Source organism: Bufo bufo, chromosome 3 (genome assembly GCF_905171765.1).
Source record: "Bufo bufo chromosome 3, aBufBuf1.1, whole genome shotgun sequence".
Lineage (NCBI taxonomy): Eukaryota > Metazoa > Chordata > Amphibia > Anura > Bufonidae > Bufo > Bufo bufo.
The window spans coordinates 28,911,378-28,927,399 of record NC_053391.1 but is presented as its reverse complement, the minus strand read 5'-3'; the positions used below and the strand labels follow the sequence as shown (position 1 = coordinate 28,927,399).

Here is a 16,022-nt window from a genome sequence, read left to right as displayed (position 1 = left end):
CCAGTTTATTTCTAAATTTTGGAAAGCTTTTTGTTCCCGTTTGGGGGTACACTTGTCCTTTTCCTCAGCTTTCCATCCTCAGTCGAATGGACAGACTGAGCGCACCAACCAAAACCTGGAGACATATCTAAGATGTTTTGTGTCTGAAAACCAAGAGTTGTGGTCATCATATTTACCGTTAGCTGAGTTTGCCATAAATAATCGTCGTCAGGAATCCACTGGCAAGTCACCATTTCTTGGTGCATATGGTTTTCATCCCCAATTCTGTACTTTCAAAGAGGGGGGGTCTTCTGGGGTTCCCGAAGAGGAACGGTTTTCGTCATCTCTTTCATCGGTATGGCAGAAGGTGCAAGCTAACTAGAAAAATATGGCAGGTAAATACAAATGCATGGCTGATAAGAGACGGTCGCCAGGTACGGACCTAGGAGTGAATGACTATGTGTGGTTGTCTACTAGGAATATTAAATTAAAGGTTCCCTCTTGGAAACTGGGTCCTAGGTTCATTGGCCCTTACAAAATTGTAGCCTTTATCAACCCCGTGGCTTTTCGACTGGAGCTACCTGAGACTTTTAAAATCCATAACGTTATTCATAAGTCGTTACTCAAAAAATATGTTCCGTCTCTAGAACCGTCGCCGCTGCCACCCCCTCCTGTTGTTGTGGATAATAATCTAGAGTTTCAGATATCCAAAATTGTTAATTCTCGTCGGGTCCGCCGCTCTCTTCAATATCTGGTGCATTGGAGAGGTTACGGTCCCGAGGAAAGAATGTGGGTTCCTGCGTCTGAGGTAAATGCCGACAGGCTAGTTCGGGTTTTTCATGCCTCTCATCCTGAGAGACCTGGTCCTGAGTGTCCGGAGGCCCCTCGTAGAGAGGGGGGTACTGTCACGAGGGTGTCAAGAACCACGCCTGACTCCGTTATACCCGGGGTCAGGAAGTCGCAGCGGTTGGCTGCGCGCTCTATGTAAGATAGGGCTGTTTCCTTATGGTAGCTTTCTCGGTTTGCTTTGCAACCCTTTTTGGCTCACTCAGGGATCCGTAGCTCCTTCTCCTCAGCTGTTCCTTGTCCAGCACTCCCAACCTCCTTATATTCCCCTCTCACACTTCTCTGGTTGCCAGATATAGAGCTTCCTGCCTGGACTTCTATACTGACCCTCTGGAGCTGTGTTGCTGCGTTCTCTGGTAGTTGGTCCAGAACGTTACCCTCCGGATCCCTGTTGGACCTTTGTGGTCTGCTGTGGTCGCCCACCTGGGTGTATGTGTTTGTCTGTATTGTCTGTCCTCTCCCTGGTGTTTCCCTCTTAGTGTCAGTGGTGCGGACTAGCGATCCCACCGGCCTGTTCACTATCTAGGGCTCATTCTAGGGAAAGCCAGGGTTTAGGCACGTGATCGCCGCACGGGTGAGGAACCTGTCTAGGGACGTCAGGGCAGTCAGGTGCCAGCCGCAAGGTGAGTCAGGGGTCACCACCTTTCCCTCTCCCTTGGGCAGGGCTTTCCCTTTTCCCTCCCTGTGCGTGACGCCGGTCATTACAAATACATAGGTATTGCCACGTCCGTAACGATCTGCTCTATAAAAAAGTCACATGACCTAACCCCTCAGATAAACGCTGTAAAAATAAATAGATAAAAACTGTTCCGAAACAGCCAATTTTTTGGTCACCTTGCCCCATAAAGTGTAATAATGAATGATCAAAAAAAAATCCAATGTACCCAAAAATGATACCAATAAAAACCTTAACTCTTTCTGCAAAAAACAAGCCCCTGCACAAGACGATCGGCAGAAAAATAAAAAACATATGGCGTTCAGAAAATGGACACACAAAAACATAATTTCTTTTTCAAAAATGCTTTATTATGTAAAACTGAAACAAACAAAAAAAGTAGACATATTTGATATCACCGCGTCCGTAACAACCTGCTCTATAAAAATAGCACATGATCTACCCTGTCAGATGAATCTTGTAAAAAAATAATAATAAATAAAAAGTGTGCCATTTTTCAGTTACCTTGCCTCACAAAAAACGTAATATAGAGCAATTAAAAATCATATGTACCCCAAAATAGTACCAATAAAACTGGCACCTTATTCCCTAGTTTCCAAAATAGGGTCACTTTTTGGGAGTTTCTACTGTATGGGTGCATCAGGGGGGCTTTAAATGGGACATGGCATCTAAAACCAGTCCAGCAAAATCTGCCTTCCAAAAACCATACGGCTCTCCTTTTCTTCTGCGCCCTGCCGTGCGCCCTTACATCACATGTGGGGTGTTTCTGTAAACCGCCGAATCAGGGTAATACATTTTGAGTTTTGTTTGGCTGTTAACCCTCAATGTGTTAAAGAAAAAAAATGTAATAAAATGGAAAATCTGCCAAAAAAGTGAAATTTAGAAATTTCATCTCCATTTTCCTTTAATTCTTGTGGAACACCTAAAGGGTTAACAAAGTTTGTAAAATCAGTTTTGAGTAACTTGAGGGGTGTAGTTTCTACAATAGGGTCATTTATGGGGGGTTTCCACTTTGTAAGCCCCACAAAGTGACTTTAGACCTGAACTGGTCCTTAAAAAGTGGGTTTTGGAAATTTTCTTAAAAATTTTAAGAATTGATTCTAAACTTCTAAGCCTTCTAACGTCCTAAAAAAATAAAATGACATTTCCAAAATGATGCCAACTTAAAGTAGACATATGGGAAATGTTAAGTAATACATTTTTTATTAGGTATGACGCAGAGAAGTTTTAGAAGCAGAGCAATTGAAATTTAGAAAATTGTGAATTTTTCAACATTTTTGGTAAATTTTCATAAATAAAGGTGAAATATATTGACTCAAATTTATGACTATCATGAAGTACAATATGTCACGAGAAAATCTCAGAATGGCTTGGATAAATAAAAGTGTTCCAAAGCAATTACAACATAAAGTGATGCATGTCAGATTTGTCAATTTTGACCTGGACACTGGGGCATCAATGACCCTTGGTCATGAAAGGGTTAATGGCAGGTAAACCTGAAAAACCTTAAGCTCATATTTGCATCCACCAAATACTTACTAGAAGTGCACAAATAGTCCCACAACATGGACAGTGACATACCAGAGGGGGATCAATGGCAAAAATTCCCACAAAAATATGTATTTTTATCAGGGGCCATTTTTATGCATCTTAGGTACCCTATATTGACTATAATGGGGGCGGGGCGGAGCTCCGGCGCAGCACGGCGGTGCACGGTGAAAGGCCGCCGGACTAAAATGACTGCATGTCAATGGGGACGGAGCGGCGGTCCAGCGGCACGGCGAAATAGCCACAGGACGGATCTGACATGGTGAACAGCATGTCGGATCCGTCCTGCCGCAAGTGTGAAAGTAGCCTAAAAGAGAAACTCTCAAAAATGTGCCCTGCTGGAGCCTAGAAAAATTGCACAGGATCCAAAAATTAGGCATGACAGAAAAGAACTTGTGATGATGTGGCTGGAGGTACAGTACAGACCAAAAGTTTGGACACACCTTCTCATTCAAAGAGTTTTCTTTATTTTCATGACTATGAAAATTGTAGATTCGCACTGAAGGCATCAAAACTATGAATTACCATATTTTTCGCCCCATAAGACGCACTTTTTCCCCCCCAAAAGTGGGGGGAAAATGCCCCTGCGTCTTATGTGGCGAATGCTTCCATTTTACATTGCAGTCTGCGACGCTGGAGCATCACAGACTGCGCTGTATGAGCCGGGAGAGAGGAGGGGCTGGAGTCCGTAACTAGGGGCGGGGCCCGGTGCAGTCACTGTACTCTTACACCGGGCCCCGCCGCTCACCGCAGTATTTAAAAACATGATTCCTTATCCTGTTATTAAGTTTAACTAACGCCACGCTCTCCCCTGTTCCCATGTCGCCCCTGTATCCCCACAGCACTTACGAACACACTTCCATAGCAGGCAGAGCGGACGGCACCAGTAACATCACTCACTGACGTCGTGCGCCTGCTCCGCCCACTTTATGAATGAAGCAGGCGGAGCAGGAGCGCGACGTCAGTGAGTGACGTTACTGGTGCCGTCCGCTCTGCCTGCTATGGAAGTGTGTTCATAAGTGCTGTGGGGATACAGGGGACAGGGGAGAGCGCAGCATTAGTTAAACTTAATAACAGGATAAGGGATCATGTTTATAGATAATTCGGCGAGCAGAGGGACGGTGTATTTTGGGGGACACTGTTATGAGGGGGATCTGTGGATGACATATAGCAGTGTCATCCACAGATCCCCCCCATAACAGTTCCATCCACAGATCCCCCACCCCATAGCAATACCATCCACAGATCCCCCCACCCCATAACAGTGCCATCCACAGATCCCCCCACCCCATAACAATGCCATCCACAGATCCCCCATAACAGTGCCATCCACAGATCCCCCATAACAGTGCCATCCACAGATCCCCCATAACAGTGCCATCCACAGATCCCCCATAACAGTGCCATCCACAGATCCCCCACATGACAGTGCATCATCCACAGATCCCCCATAATAGTGTCATGCACAGACCACCATTAATTCAAAACCCACCAAAAGCACACCTTTTGGTTAATAATATTTTTTTCTTATTTTCCTCCTCAAAAACCTAGGTGCGTCTTATAGGCCGGTGCGTCTTATAGGGCGAAAAATACGGTAACACATGTGGAATTATATACAGTACAGACGAAAAGTTTGGACACACCTTCTCATTCAAAGAGTTTTCTTTATTTTCATGACTATGAAGGCATCAAAACTATGAATTAACACATGTGTAATTATATACATAACAAACAAGTGTGAAACAACTGAAAATATGTCATATTCTAGGTTCTTCAAAGTAGCCACCTTTTGCTTTGATTACTGCTTTGCACACTCTTGGCATTCTCTTGATGAGCTTCAAGAGGTAGTCCCCTGAAATTGTTTTCACTTCACAGGTGTGCCCTGTCAGGTTTAATAAGTGGGATTTCTTGCCTTATAAATGGGGTTGGGACCATCAGTTGCATTGAGGAGAAGTCAGGTGGATACACAGCTGATAGTCCTACTGAATAGACTGTTAGTATTTGTATTATGGCAAGAAAAAAGCAGCTAAGTAAAGAAAAACGAGTGGCCATCATTACTTTAAGAAATGAAGGTCAGTCAGTCAGCCGAAAAATTGGGAAAACTTTGAAAGTAAGGGCTATTTCACCATGAAGAAGAGTGATGGGGTGCTGCGCCAGATGACCTGGCCTCCACAGTCACCGGACCTGAACCCAATCGAGATGGTTTGGGGTGAGCTGGACAAAAGAGTGAAGGCAAAAGGGCCAACAAGTGCTAAGCATCTCTGGGAACTCCTTCAAGACTGTTGGAAGACCATTTCAGGGGACTACCTCTTGAAGCTCATCAAGAGAATGCCAAGAGTGTGCAAAGCAGTAATCAAAGCAAAAGGTGGCTACTTTGAAGAACCTAGAATATGACATATTTTCAGTTGTTACACACTTGTTTGTTATGTATATAATTCCACATGTGTTAATTCATAGTTTTGATGCCTTCATAGTCATGAAAATAAAGAAAACTCTTTGAATGAGAAGGTGTGTCCAAACTTTTGGTCTGTACTGTACATTAGGCGGTCACTGCTAAAGATTTTACTGTAGGCCAGTACAGGCCCCAAAAATTAGGCATACACCTAACAGAAAAGAACTTGTGATGATGTGGTTGGAGGTACATTAGGTGGTCTCTGGATAAAAATTTTACTGCCCAAAAATTAGGCATACACCTGACAGAAAAGAACTTGCGGTGATGTGGCTGTAGGTACATTAGGCGGTCACTGGATACAAATTTTATTGTAGGCCAGTACAGGCCCCAAAAATTAGGCATTCACCTGACAGAAAAGGCCTATTATGCCACTGTATATACATAAGACAAGGACCATTCTTTGTTCTGGGTGGTGACGGGCATGTGTGGGCTGGTATGAGGAAATTCAATTACATGTAGTCGTCACAGGTGTTAAGTTCCTCCAAGATCCATTCCTCATTCATTTTTTGAAATGTGAGGTAGTCCACACTGTCGTGAGCTAAGCGAGTGCGCTTATCGGTCACGATCCCCCCTGCTGTGCTAAACGTCCTTTCGGACAGGACACTCGACAAGGGGCAAGCCAAGAGTTCCATGGCAAATTGTGACAGTTCTGGCCACAGGTCAAGCCTGCACACCCAGAAGTCCAGGGGTTCCTCGCTTCTCAGAGCGTCCGCATCGTCCATTAACCCGATGTAGTCGGACACCTGTCGGTCTAGGCGTACCCCGAGGCTGGATCCGGAGGGCGGCTGTCGATGGGTTGGCTGCAAGAATGATCTCATATCCGAAGTGACCAACACATCTTCAAACCGTCCTCTTCATGCAGGCACGGTAGGATTGGTACCCGCACCTGTTTCGCTGTGGGTGGAAATTCCTCTGCCAGCGCCCGCAACAGCAAAATGCAGCATCTCTCGCAGATAGGCCTGGAAATGCTGCATTCTGACAGCCCTCTGTGATGCTGGTAACATGTCCGCCATTTTGTGCTTGTATCGGGGGTTCAGTACGTTGCCACCCAGTACTGGTCCTTGCCCTTTATGCTTTTTATACAGGGGTCCCTCTTCAAACACTGGAGTATGAAGGCCTCCATTTGCACTAAATTGGAAGAGGTGGAGCGCCCTGGCTTCTGCTCATCGCCCAGGAGAATGTCGTCCTCGGTCTCCTCCCCCCAGCCACAGACAACACCAGGGATCCCTGAAAAGTTAAAGTCCCCCTCAAAGCCTGCTATTCTTGATCCTCCTCCTCCTACCACCAGCCACCATCCTCCTCTGACTCCTCTTCAGACTTGTCTCAGATGGAGTAGCCCCCCCCCTGGAAATTTATTCAGCATTGCGACTTCCTCATCTTCCTGCTACTGCTCCTCGACTGCTTGATCAATTACACGACGCAATGCACGCTCCAGAAAGAAGGCGTAAGGTATGATGCCACTGATGGCGCCCTGGCTGCGACTGACCAGTTTGGCAATCTCATCAAATGGCTGCAGAAGTCTGCATGCGTTGAGCATGTGTGAGATTGTGGATAAGCTCTGCCTGTATAAGGTTTATGTTTAAATTGTATTGGAACTGTCATTTGGCATTCCGGGCACTAGAGGCCACTGTTTTGCAGCACAGTCAGCACACTCTGGGATCTGCATATGCAAAGCAGGTGATGACTCATGCTGGCTGTTTCTGAGTGAACCAGGAAGTGCTGATCTTACATGGTGGAAGCAATGTTCTGTGAGAGACTGAATCCGATTCCATCTTGGCTTCCAGTTGTCCAGGAGCGAACAGGCACGCAGAGGAAGGAGACTAGTTGTTGTCCCTTACTTGGATCCGGCTCTTTAAAAGAGAGATTGTTCCAGGAAGACAGTGTACAGTGTGTGGGCAGAAGTCTGATTACCAAGCAAGGCCGCACAGTTCCTGAGAGTTTGGTGGCCATCCCGAGTAAGCGGCATCCTCGGGCTCAGAACGGACACAGGTCAGTACACCTGGTTAATCATTGTCTTATACTGAGTGGCGCCTGAAGTAACAGAGACTAAGCCTAGGCCTGAACATAGTTAGATAGTTAGGGTTATGGGTTTTGCTAGGCCAGACAGAACTGTTCTGCGGCGCAGTATTTTGACTTGCAGGCTCTTGTCACGGATTAGAGTGAGGGTAACTCTAATCCGTGTGATGTTAAGGTAACATAAAGCTGCTTGACCAGGACAACAGATTTAGGGAGCAGGTCACCTCCTAGCGCATCCCTAATCTGACCCTGACTCCTAGCTGTATGAGCCGACCTTGATGGTAGGAGGGCTCATACACAGGAACCTGGCTTCCCTATTAGCCCTGGACAGATCCCTGGGCTAGGAGCTGAATAAGACTACCTGTTCCTCCTGGATACGGATGGACAGGAGTCTAAACTGAAAAGAAACATAAACAGCCTATGGATATGGCAGGAGAGTGAAAAGCACTTCCACACCTACCTGCCACAGAAACACTGACTGGATCCCGTGCTCACAAGCTGATGTCCACACCCAAACATAAAAGGACACAGCACACACACAAACACACATGAACCCAGATCCAAAGCTGCAGTAATAACTACCACCACATAAACAGAAAATAACATCATACAAAGGTTTATGACCACAAGGGTGGCCCTCACTGGCAGATGGTATTAGAGACCAGGAGGATGCCTCCAGCTTACTACAAGACTGGAGTACCCCTCAGCTACAGGTCTCCACAGAGGCTTTATAGCCCAAAGTGGCCACACCCACACAGACACACACTGGAAAGGGAGTTAACCCTTCCAACACCAACCAGGGAAGTGAAACCACTTAAAGGGGAATACACATACAATAAACACACTGGAGCTGTTACCGCCGGCAACGACATGCGTGGCAACCATGTCCTAGGGAACAGCCAGAAGGCCGAGACACTGCCACCACATGTACACAAATCCACACGTTGCCACGGACAACCGCAAGTGCAGGAAAGTCTCACAGTACACACATACAACAACCTCGTGCACAACAAATAGGGAAAGTGCACACAAAAAAAGGTTGCCAGGTGGTACCGCATGCTCTTCACAGCAAGCTGCCTAGCAACAGCTCAGGCTGCTATACTGTGAATACAATCATGTTGCCAGCGGCAACCACATGTGAGGTAACATACCAACAGTCCTCACCATGTGGTTGACAACAGACCAAACCGCAGGCAACTGCATGCGGGGGAGTCACGACCATGACCATGGTCGTGACAGCTCTGCTGTGTTTGCCACCGACTAGGTGAGTCCTCTTTAGCGGCACAGCACGACTTGCAGGCTCTGCTGTGTACGCCACCAGGTTAGGCCTGTCCTTCGGACAGGGACAGTGACTGGGAGCCAGGGGCATAGCTTAGTCTGTGTTTATTCATATTGTTGTGTTATTACTATTGTTAAAGTAAAGTTTCTGTGCTTGCATATAAAGCTGGTATCAGTGTCGCTTTTCTTGTCTGTAACTTCGCTGTATCCTGGGGAGCCCACCCCGGTACACGGCTTACACATGAGCAGCCACTGGCACGGTGAAAAGAAACCAAGCTCCCCAGAACCTGTCCTGCTGCAGAGTTCGTACAGGTAATCATTAATGGCACGTTGCTGCTGGAGCAGCCTATCAAGCATATACAAGGTGGAGTTCCATCACGTCGGGCTGTCACAAATCAGACGTCTGATGGGCAAGTGGTGTCACCGCTGAACGTTAGCAAGGCGAGCCATGGCCGTGTAAGATCTTCTAAAATGGCCAGAGATTTTCCTGGCCTGCTGCAAGACGTCCTGGACCCCGAGCAACATTTTGGCAACAAATCGCTGCACGACCAAGTTCAGGACGTGTGCCATGCATGGCACGTGTGTCATTTTGCCCTGTTTTAGCGCGCTCAGAAGATTGGCACCATTGTCGCACACCACTTTACCAACTCTCAAATTGAGCGGGGTTAGCCACTGATCAGCCTGTGACCGCAGAGCTGAAAGCAGTGCAGGACCAGTGTGGCTCTTGGCTTCCAGGCACAACAGCCGCAGCAAAGCATGGCAACGTCTCACCTGGGATGTTGAATAGGTTCTGGAGGGCTTGGGGGGCACAGCGGTAGAGGCGGTAGCAGTGGAAAAGTAGGAGTCAGCCGAGGAGGAGACGGAGGATGGAGTAGGAGGAAAAGAAGAAGAGATAGGCCTGCATTCAATCCTTGGCGGTAACACCAAATCCACATGGGAGCCACGGGTTACATGCTTGATGGCCGTCAGAAGGTTCACCCAGTGGGCAGTAAAAGTTATGTACCTTCCCTGCCCGTGTTTGCTAGACCACGTGTCTGTGGTCAGATGTATCTTGGCACAGACACTGTGTGCCAGAGATATATTCATTTGCTGCTGAACGTGGCCATATAGCTCTGGGATGCCCTTCTGGGAGAAATATTTCCTTCTGGGGACCTTCCATTGCGGTGTGCCAATGGCCACAAGCCAGCGGTCAGCTGTTGGGCAAGAGGGTTATCCAGCGTCATTAACTTTTTCCGCTCGAACATTTGAGCCACGGAAGCCTGTCTTCTGCCAGAGGAACGTGACGACAGCATGGTGGAAGATGGAGTGAAGGACAAATGTGAGGAGAGAGGAGCAGGAGAAGGAGAAGAGACAGGACGTGGAGCGCCGGGAGTGTGGATTTGTGGGTTGGGATGGTGTTGCTCCCACTGGGCTCGGTGATGGGAGGCCAGGTGCCTTTTTAAGGCGATCATCCCTAGGTGAGTGTTGGGCTTACCGCGACTTATGCGTTGACAGCACAGGCTGCAGATGGCAACACTATTGTCAGCCGCTGACACGTTAAAAGCCCACACTGCGGAGCCATGTGCCAGCATCCTGGGAGCACCAGAAGTGTCTGTGCATAGTGGATGGCTCGCTCCAGATACATTTGCAGTCTGCTTTTTGCCTACTGTGCCCTGGGAGCTCTGCCTGCTTCTCCTCCCTTTCTGCTGCTCCGTCTCTTCCTCTAAACTCCCCACATGACGTCCATCGACACGTCATCATCGTCACCTTCACCACCACTAACATTTGAGATTTTGGAGTAGGCAGCAAAAGCGGGCTGATCTGGGTACTGTCGTCAGACAGCTGGGCCGTTGCTACCTCCTCTTCCTCATCTGATGTCAAGAATGGCTGTGCATCGGTAAGGTCTGGGAATGGATGGGAAAAAATTCCTCTGACTTGAGTGGAGGGGCTATGGTGGTGGTGGTGTATTTGGGTGTGCACACAGCAGAGAGTGAGGAGGGTGCAGATACAGAGGATGAGGAGTGTGCAGAAGCAGAAGGGTGAGTGAGCCACTCAACCAATTCTGGTGCTCCATTTGACGTAATCGCAAGCGCCTCCTCCAACTTCCCACTTAGGCTCCGGCATGGTGCACCTGCCTGACCCCTATCACCCCTGCGGAACAGCCTGCCTCTTCCTCTGCCCGTCATATTCAAAATGACCCTGTGCCTAAGTCCCTAGAAAAAAGCAGTATTTGTGGAAGCAGGTATATCGCAGGCCTCAATCAATATTTGGTGGAAACAGGTATATCAAACCCCTTAGTCAGTATTTTGTGGAAGCAGGTATATCGAACCCCTTAATCAATATCTGTAAAGAATAAATCAAGGCAACTGGACTTACTGTAGATTTCTTTGGAAACGTTTCACTCGTTCTTCCAACGAGCTTTCTCAATTCTGAGTGACTGTACAAGAATTCTCTGGGAATAAATATGTAACTGAATCAACATCTGGTAATTATACCCAGCATGGGGTCAAAGGTGTTGATTCCATTATCCTAATTGGAGTCAGTAGGTGATAATGACCTCCCAGAAAAGATGTCAAGACAGCATTGTATGTGGCAGACAAAAGATGTCTAACCCCCCCCCCCTTCCCCCGCCTCTATTCAAGCTTAGCTTCTCGATTTTTACATAGATGGCCTCCTTCACTCCTCGTTTGTACCAATCGGCCGCCTTATCCAAAACACGTACTTGACTGTCTTCAAAGGTGTGACCTGTTTCTTTTAAATGTAAGTACTGTTTCTTTTAGATGTCTATTGTCTGCCACATACAATGCTGTCTTGACACCTTTTTCTGGGAGGTCATTATCATCTACTGACTCCAATTAGGATAATGGAATCAACACCTTTGACCCCATGCTGGGTATAATGAACTCTGACCCCATGCTGGGTATAATTACCAGATGTTGATTCAGTTACATATTTATTCCCAGAGAATTCTTGTACAGTCACTCAGAATTGAGAAAGCTCGTTGGAAGAATGAGTGAAACATTTTCAAGAAATCTACAGTAAGTCCAGTTGCCTTGATTTATTCTTCACAGATATACCATGACCTGGATAAATGAGAATCTTCACATACCCTTAATCAATATTTTGTGGAAGCAGGTATATTGCACCCCTTAATCAATATTTGGTGGAAGCAGGTATATCAAACCCTTTAATCAGTATTTTGTGGAAGCAGGTATATCGCAGCCCTCAATCAGTATTTTGTGGAAGCAGGTATATTGCAGACCTCAATCAATATTTGGTGGAAACAGGTATATCAAACCCCTTAATCAATATTTTGTGGAAGCAGGTATATCGCAGCCCTCAATCAGTATTTTGTAGAAGCAGGTATATTGCAGACCTCAATCAATATTTGGTGGAAACAGGTATATCAAACCCTTTAATCAGTATTTTGTGGAAGCAGGTATATCGCAGCCCTCAATCAGTATTTTGTGGAAGCAGGTATATTGCAGACCTCAATCAATATTTGGTGGAAACAGGTATATCAAACCCCTTAATCAATATTTTGTGGAAGCAGGTATATCGCAGCCCTCAATCAATATTTGGTGGAAACAGGTATATCGAACCCCTTAATCAATATTTTGTGGAAGCAGGTATATTGCACCCCTCAATCAATATTTGGTGGAAGCAGGTATATCGAACCCCTTAATCAGTATTTTGTGGAAGCAGGTATATCACACCCCTCAAATCAGTTTTTTGGGGGGCAGCAGGTATATCACACCCGTTGCAAATAGTTGTTCCAATAGCGCTTGTCCCTCTATATAGCTGCGGTACCACACACAACTGCTGCCAAATACAAATGCACTATATACTTTCTATATTAGAAAGTATATTATAGGTTTATCACACCCCTCAGTGTATCACACTTATCGATAGCACACCTATACCAGTCCTTAAAAGGACTTTTGTGGCCCTATTAGCTACAGTTTAGTGTCCCTAACAGCCTGTCCCTGCTCAAAAAAGCAACCTCTCCCTACACTGGCAAAACACAGAATGTAAAATGGCTGCCAGATCGGGTTCTTTGATAGCGTGGGGTGTGTCCATATGCTGAAACTACTCAAATGGCTGTCCTGTCCCACCTGATGGATGTGTCATGGGTTAAAGTTTGGCGCAATGCAAAAGAATATGGCGCCGGCGGACATCGCCATATGTTTGCATGTTCGGTGAATCGCGAACGCGCAAAGTTCAGCGCCAAACGACCGTCGGCGAACCGCAAGGCCATCTCTAGAGCAGATATCTTAAGACATGAGGTGGGGTAGGACGGTCATGCAGATGCACAGGGTGCCGGCCTCTGTAGCCACTCTGCTTTTGGGCTCATTCACATGAACGTAGTGCTTTGTGGACCGCAAATTGCGGATCCGCAAAACACGGATACCGGCCTGTGTGCGTTTCTCATTTTGTGGACCGCACATGGCTGGCACTATGAAAGAAAATTCCTATTTTTGTCTGCAATTGTGACACACAAAGCATGTGCCATACACTTCTATTCATTCATATGGGAAACTTTCTTTTTTTTTTTTTATAATTGTATTTTATTATTTCATTAAAAACATTTAAAAAAAAAATAAAAAATTCAAATAAAAAAATTGGTGATAGGGTCTCTCTAAGGCTTCGGTGACCTGATAGAAGCCATAAGAACGCAAGTCATCAGAACTTGCCCAGGAGAGCAGCCTCTTTTGTAAATGTACAATGGAATAAATCAGTTTTTCAAGTTTAGTAGTTTTAATTAAATTTAATTGTTCAATTAGGGAGGTCTTACCGAAAATTTGTAACTGGATTTCTCCTTCAATGGTTCCAGATGGGTATGTGGTGAAAACGCATTTGAAGACGCCCTCATCGGCCAGGGTAACAGAAAGTATCTGAATGGATCCATCTTTGTATCCGTCACCCTTGAACCTAACTCTCCCACCATAGGACATCTGAAAAATGGATCCTGTGTCGTTTCTATATGTAAGGAATGTCTTACTGGTTCCATCCACTTTCACTTCCCAGGTGGTTTGTTTGATTTCTTCCTGCGTGTCAGCTTGGCATTTTAGGGTCACGTTTGAATGCAACAGCGCGTAGACCACTTTATTAACTCGTACTGAAAAGGAAACACATACATGTTAAAGGGGAGCTCAGGTCGGCATAGACAACTCCCATCAGCTTCATTACTCACAATATTGTCGTCCTTTATGAAATTCAAAAATAATCTGTTGAAGCCCCCCCCTTACATACTAGTTCCTATATAGTCTCCATAATGATAAACAACTCGACGTAGTCTGAACTTGCAGTTCTTCTCTTCCATCTGAATATTACTTCTACCGTCCTACTGAACGTAAGTGAGCAAAAAATCAGGGGGAGTGATAGATCAAAATTTCTAAAAACTCAATTTGTCATGAATAGGGATGAGCGAATCGACTTTAGAAGGAAACATAGAACCAATTGGAACCGAACCCGAGTTCGGGAAATTGTTTTTTACAGTAAAAATAAATTCATGAAGTTATTACCCGAAATCCCGCTAGACTTCGCAAAGCAATAACTTAGTCTCATCGGAGCGAATACATTCTAATACTGTACAGAGCTGTCACGCTTCGGTGTAAGAGGGAAACACCACAGTATGTGTCACCTTAGCGCGTGCACAGGTACTACAGGCTGACACATAGTCCTCAACACACTTCCGCAACCCTGGCCACCAGTTGATCTGCTCCCAGGGTGTCCCGTAAGAACCGTACAATGATGTTCCTCAAACACCTTGTGACACAATTCCGATGGCTCAAACAGTTTCCCAGAGGGACAATCCGGTGCGTCTCCCTGGGCCTCTAACACCTTCACCGCTAAGTCAGGGTAAAGAGCGGATATCACCACCCCTTCCGAAAGTATAGGACTCGGATTTTCAAAATCCCCACCTCCAGCAAAACTACGCGACAATGCATCTGCCTTGACGTTCTTAACCCCAGGATGATAGGTGACAGTGAAATTGAATCTGGTAAAAAACAAAGACCATCTGGCCTGCCTCGGGTTCAGTCGTTTAGCCGACTCCAGGTAAGCCAGGTTTTTGTGATCAGTGAACACTGTGATCGGTTGAATCGCGCCTTCCAACCAATGACGCCATTCCTCAAAAGCCAACTTAATGGCCAGTAACTCTCAGTTACCCACATCATAATTTCTCTCTGCGGAAGAGAGTTTTTTAGAGAAAAAGGCACATGGGCACCATTAACCAGGTGACGGGCCCTGCGATAAAACTGCTCCTACCCCCACCTTGGATGCGTCCACTTCCACAATGAAAGGTTGTGATACATCCGGCTGCACCAATATAGGGGCAGAAGAGAAGCATTCCTTAGGCTACTTTCACACCTGCGTTCAGGTGTCCGCTCGTGAGCTCCGTTTGAAGGGGCTCACGAGCGGTCCTGAACGCAGCCGCCCGGCCCTCATGCATTCTCTATGGAGGCGGATCCACTGAGAATGCATCCGCCTGCCAGCGCTCAGCCTCCGCTCCGCTCAGTAAGCGGACAACTGAACGCTGGCCGTGCGGAGGCGAGCGGATCCGTCCAGACTTACAATGTAAGTCAATAGGGATGGATCCGCTTGAAGATGACACCATATGGCTCAATCTTCAAGCGGATCCGTTCCCCATTGACTTTCAATGTAAAGTCTGGACGGATCCGCTCAGGCTACTTTCATACTTAGAAAATTTTCTAAGTTTTAATGCAGACGGATCCGTTCTGAACGGATGCGAACGTCTGCATTATAGGAGCGGATCCGTCTGATGAAACATCAGACGGATCCGCTCCTAACGCTAGTGTGAAAGTAGCCTAAATCGCAGAAAAGGCTCGCAACACCGAATCAGAACATACTGAAACATCCGTCCCTTTATTAGTCATGTCAGTTAAGGGTTTTACTATTGTCGAATAGTTCTGAATACATTTTCGGTAATAGTTGGTGAACCCCAAAAACCACATAAGAGCCTTCAGATTTTCGGGTCGATCCCAGTCCAATACAGCACAGACTTTCTCTGGATCCATTCGAAAACCCGTAGATGACAGCAGGTAGCCCAAAAACTGCAACTGGTGTACAGCAAAAACACACTTCTCTAATTTTGCGTACAATTTATTGGGGACATCCTAAAACATTTAATGTGAAAATGGCTTAATGTACCATAATGTACCATAATGTGCCATAATGTGCCATAATGTGCCTAAACCTCAATCAATTGCCTTGAAACTTTACACG

The 16,022-nt window shown here is 46.2% G+C and overlaps 1 protein-coding gene across 4 annotated transcripts in view; it reads right to left on the bottom strand.

Annotated features, from left to right (window-relative positions):
- Positions 1–16,022, bottom strand: part of LOC120994439 (nectin-3-like protein) — a 130,765-nt gene that overhangs the window by 96,876 nt on the left and 17,867 nt on the right. For all 4 annotated transcript variants that reach the window (XM_040422997.1, XM_040422998.1, XM_040422996.1 and 1 more), the window contains exon 2: positions 13,570–13,893. In XM_040422997.1, coding sequence (XP_040278931.1) covers positions 13,570–13,893 — 324 coding nt within the window. The remainder of the gene's footprint in view (positions 1–13,569; positions 13,894–16,022) is intronic.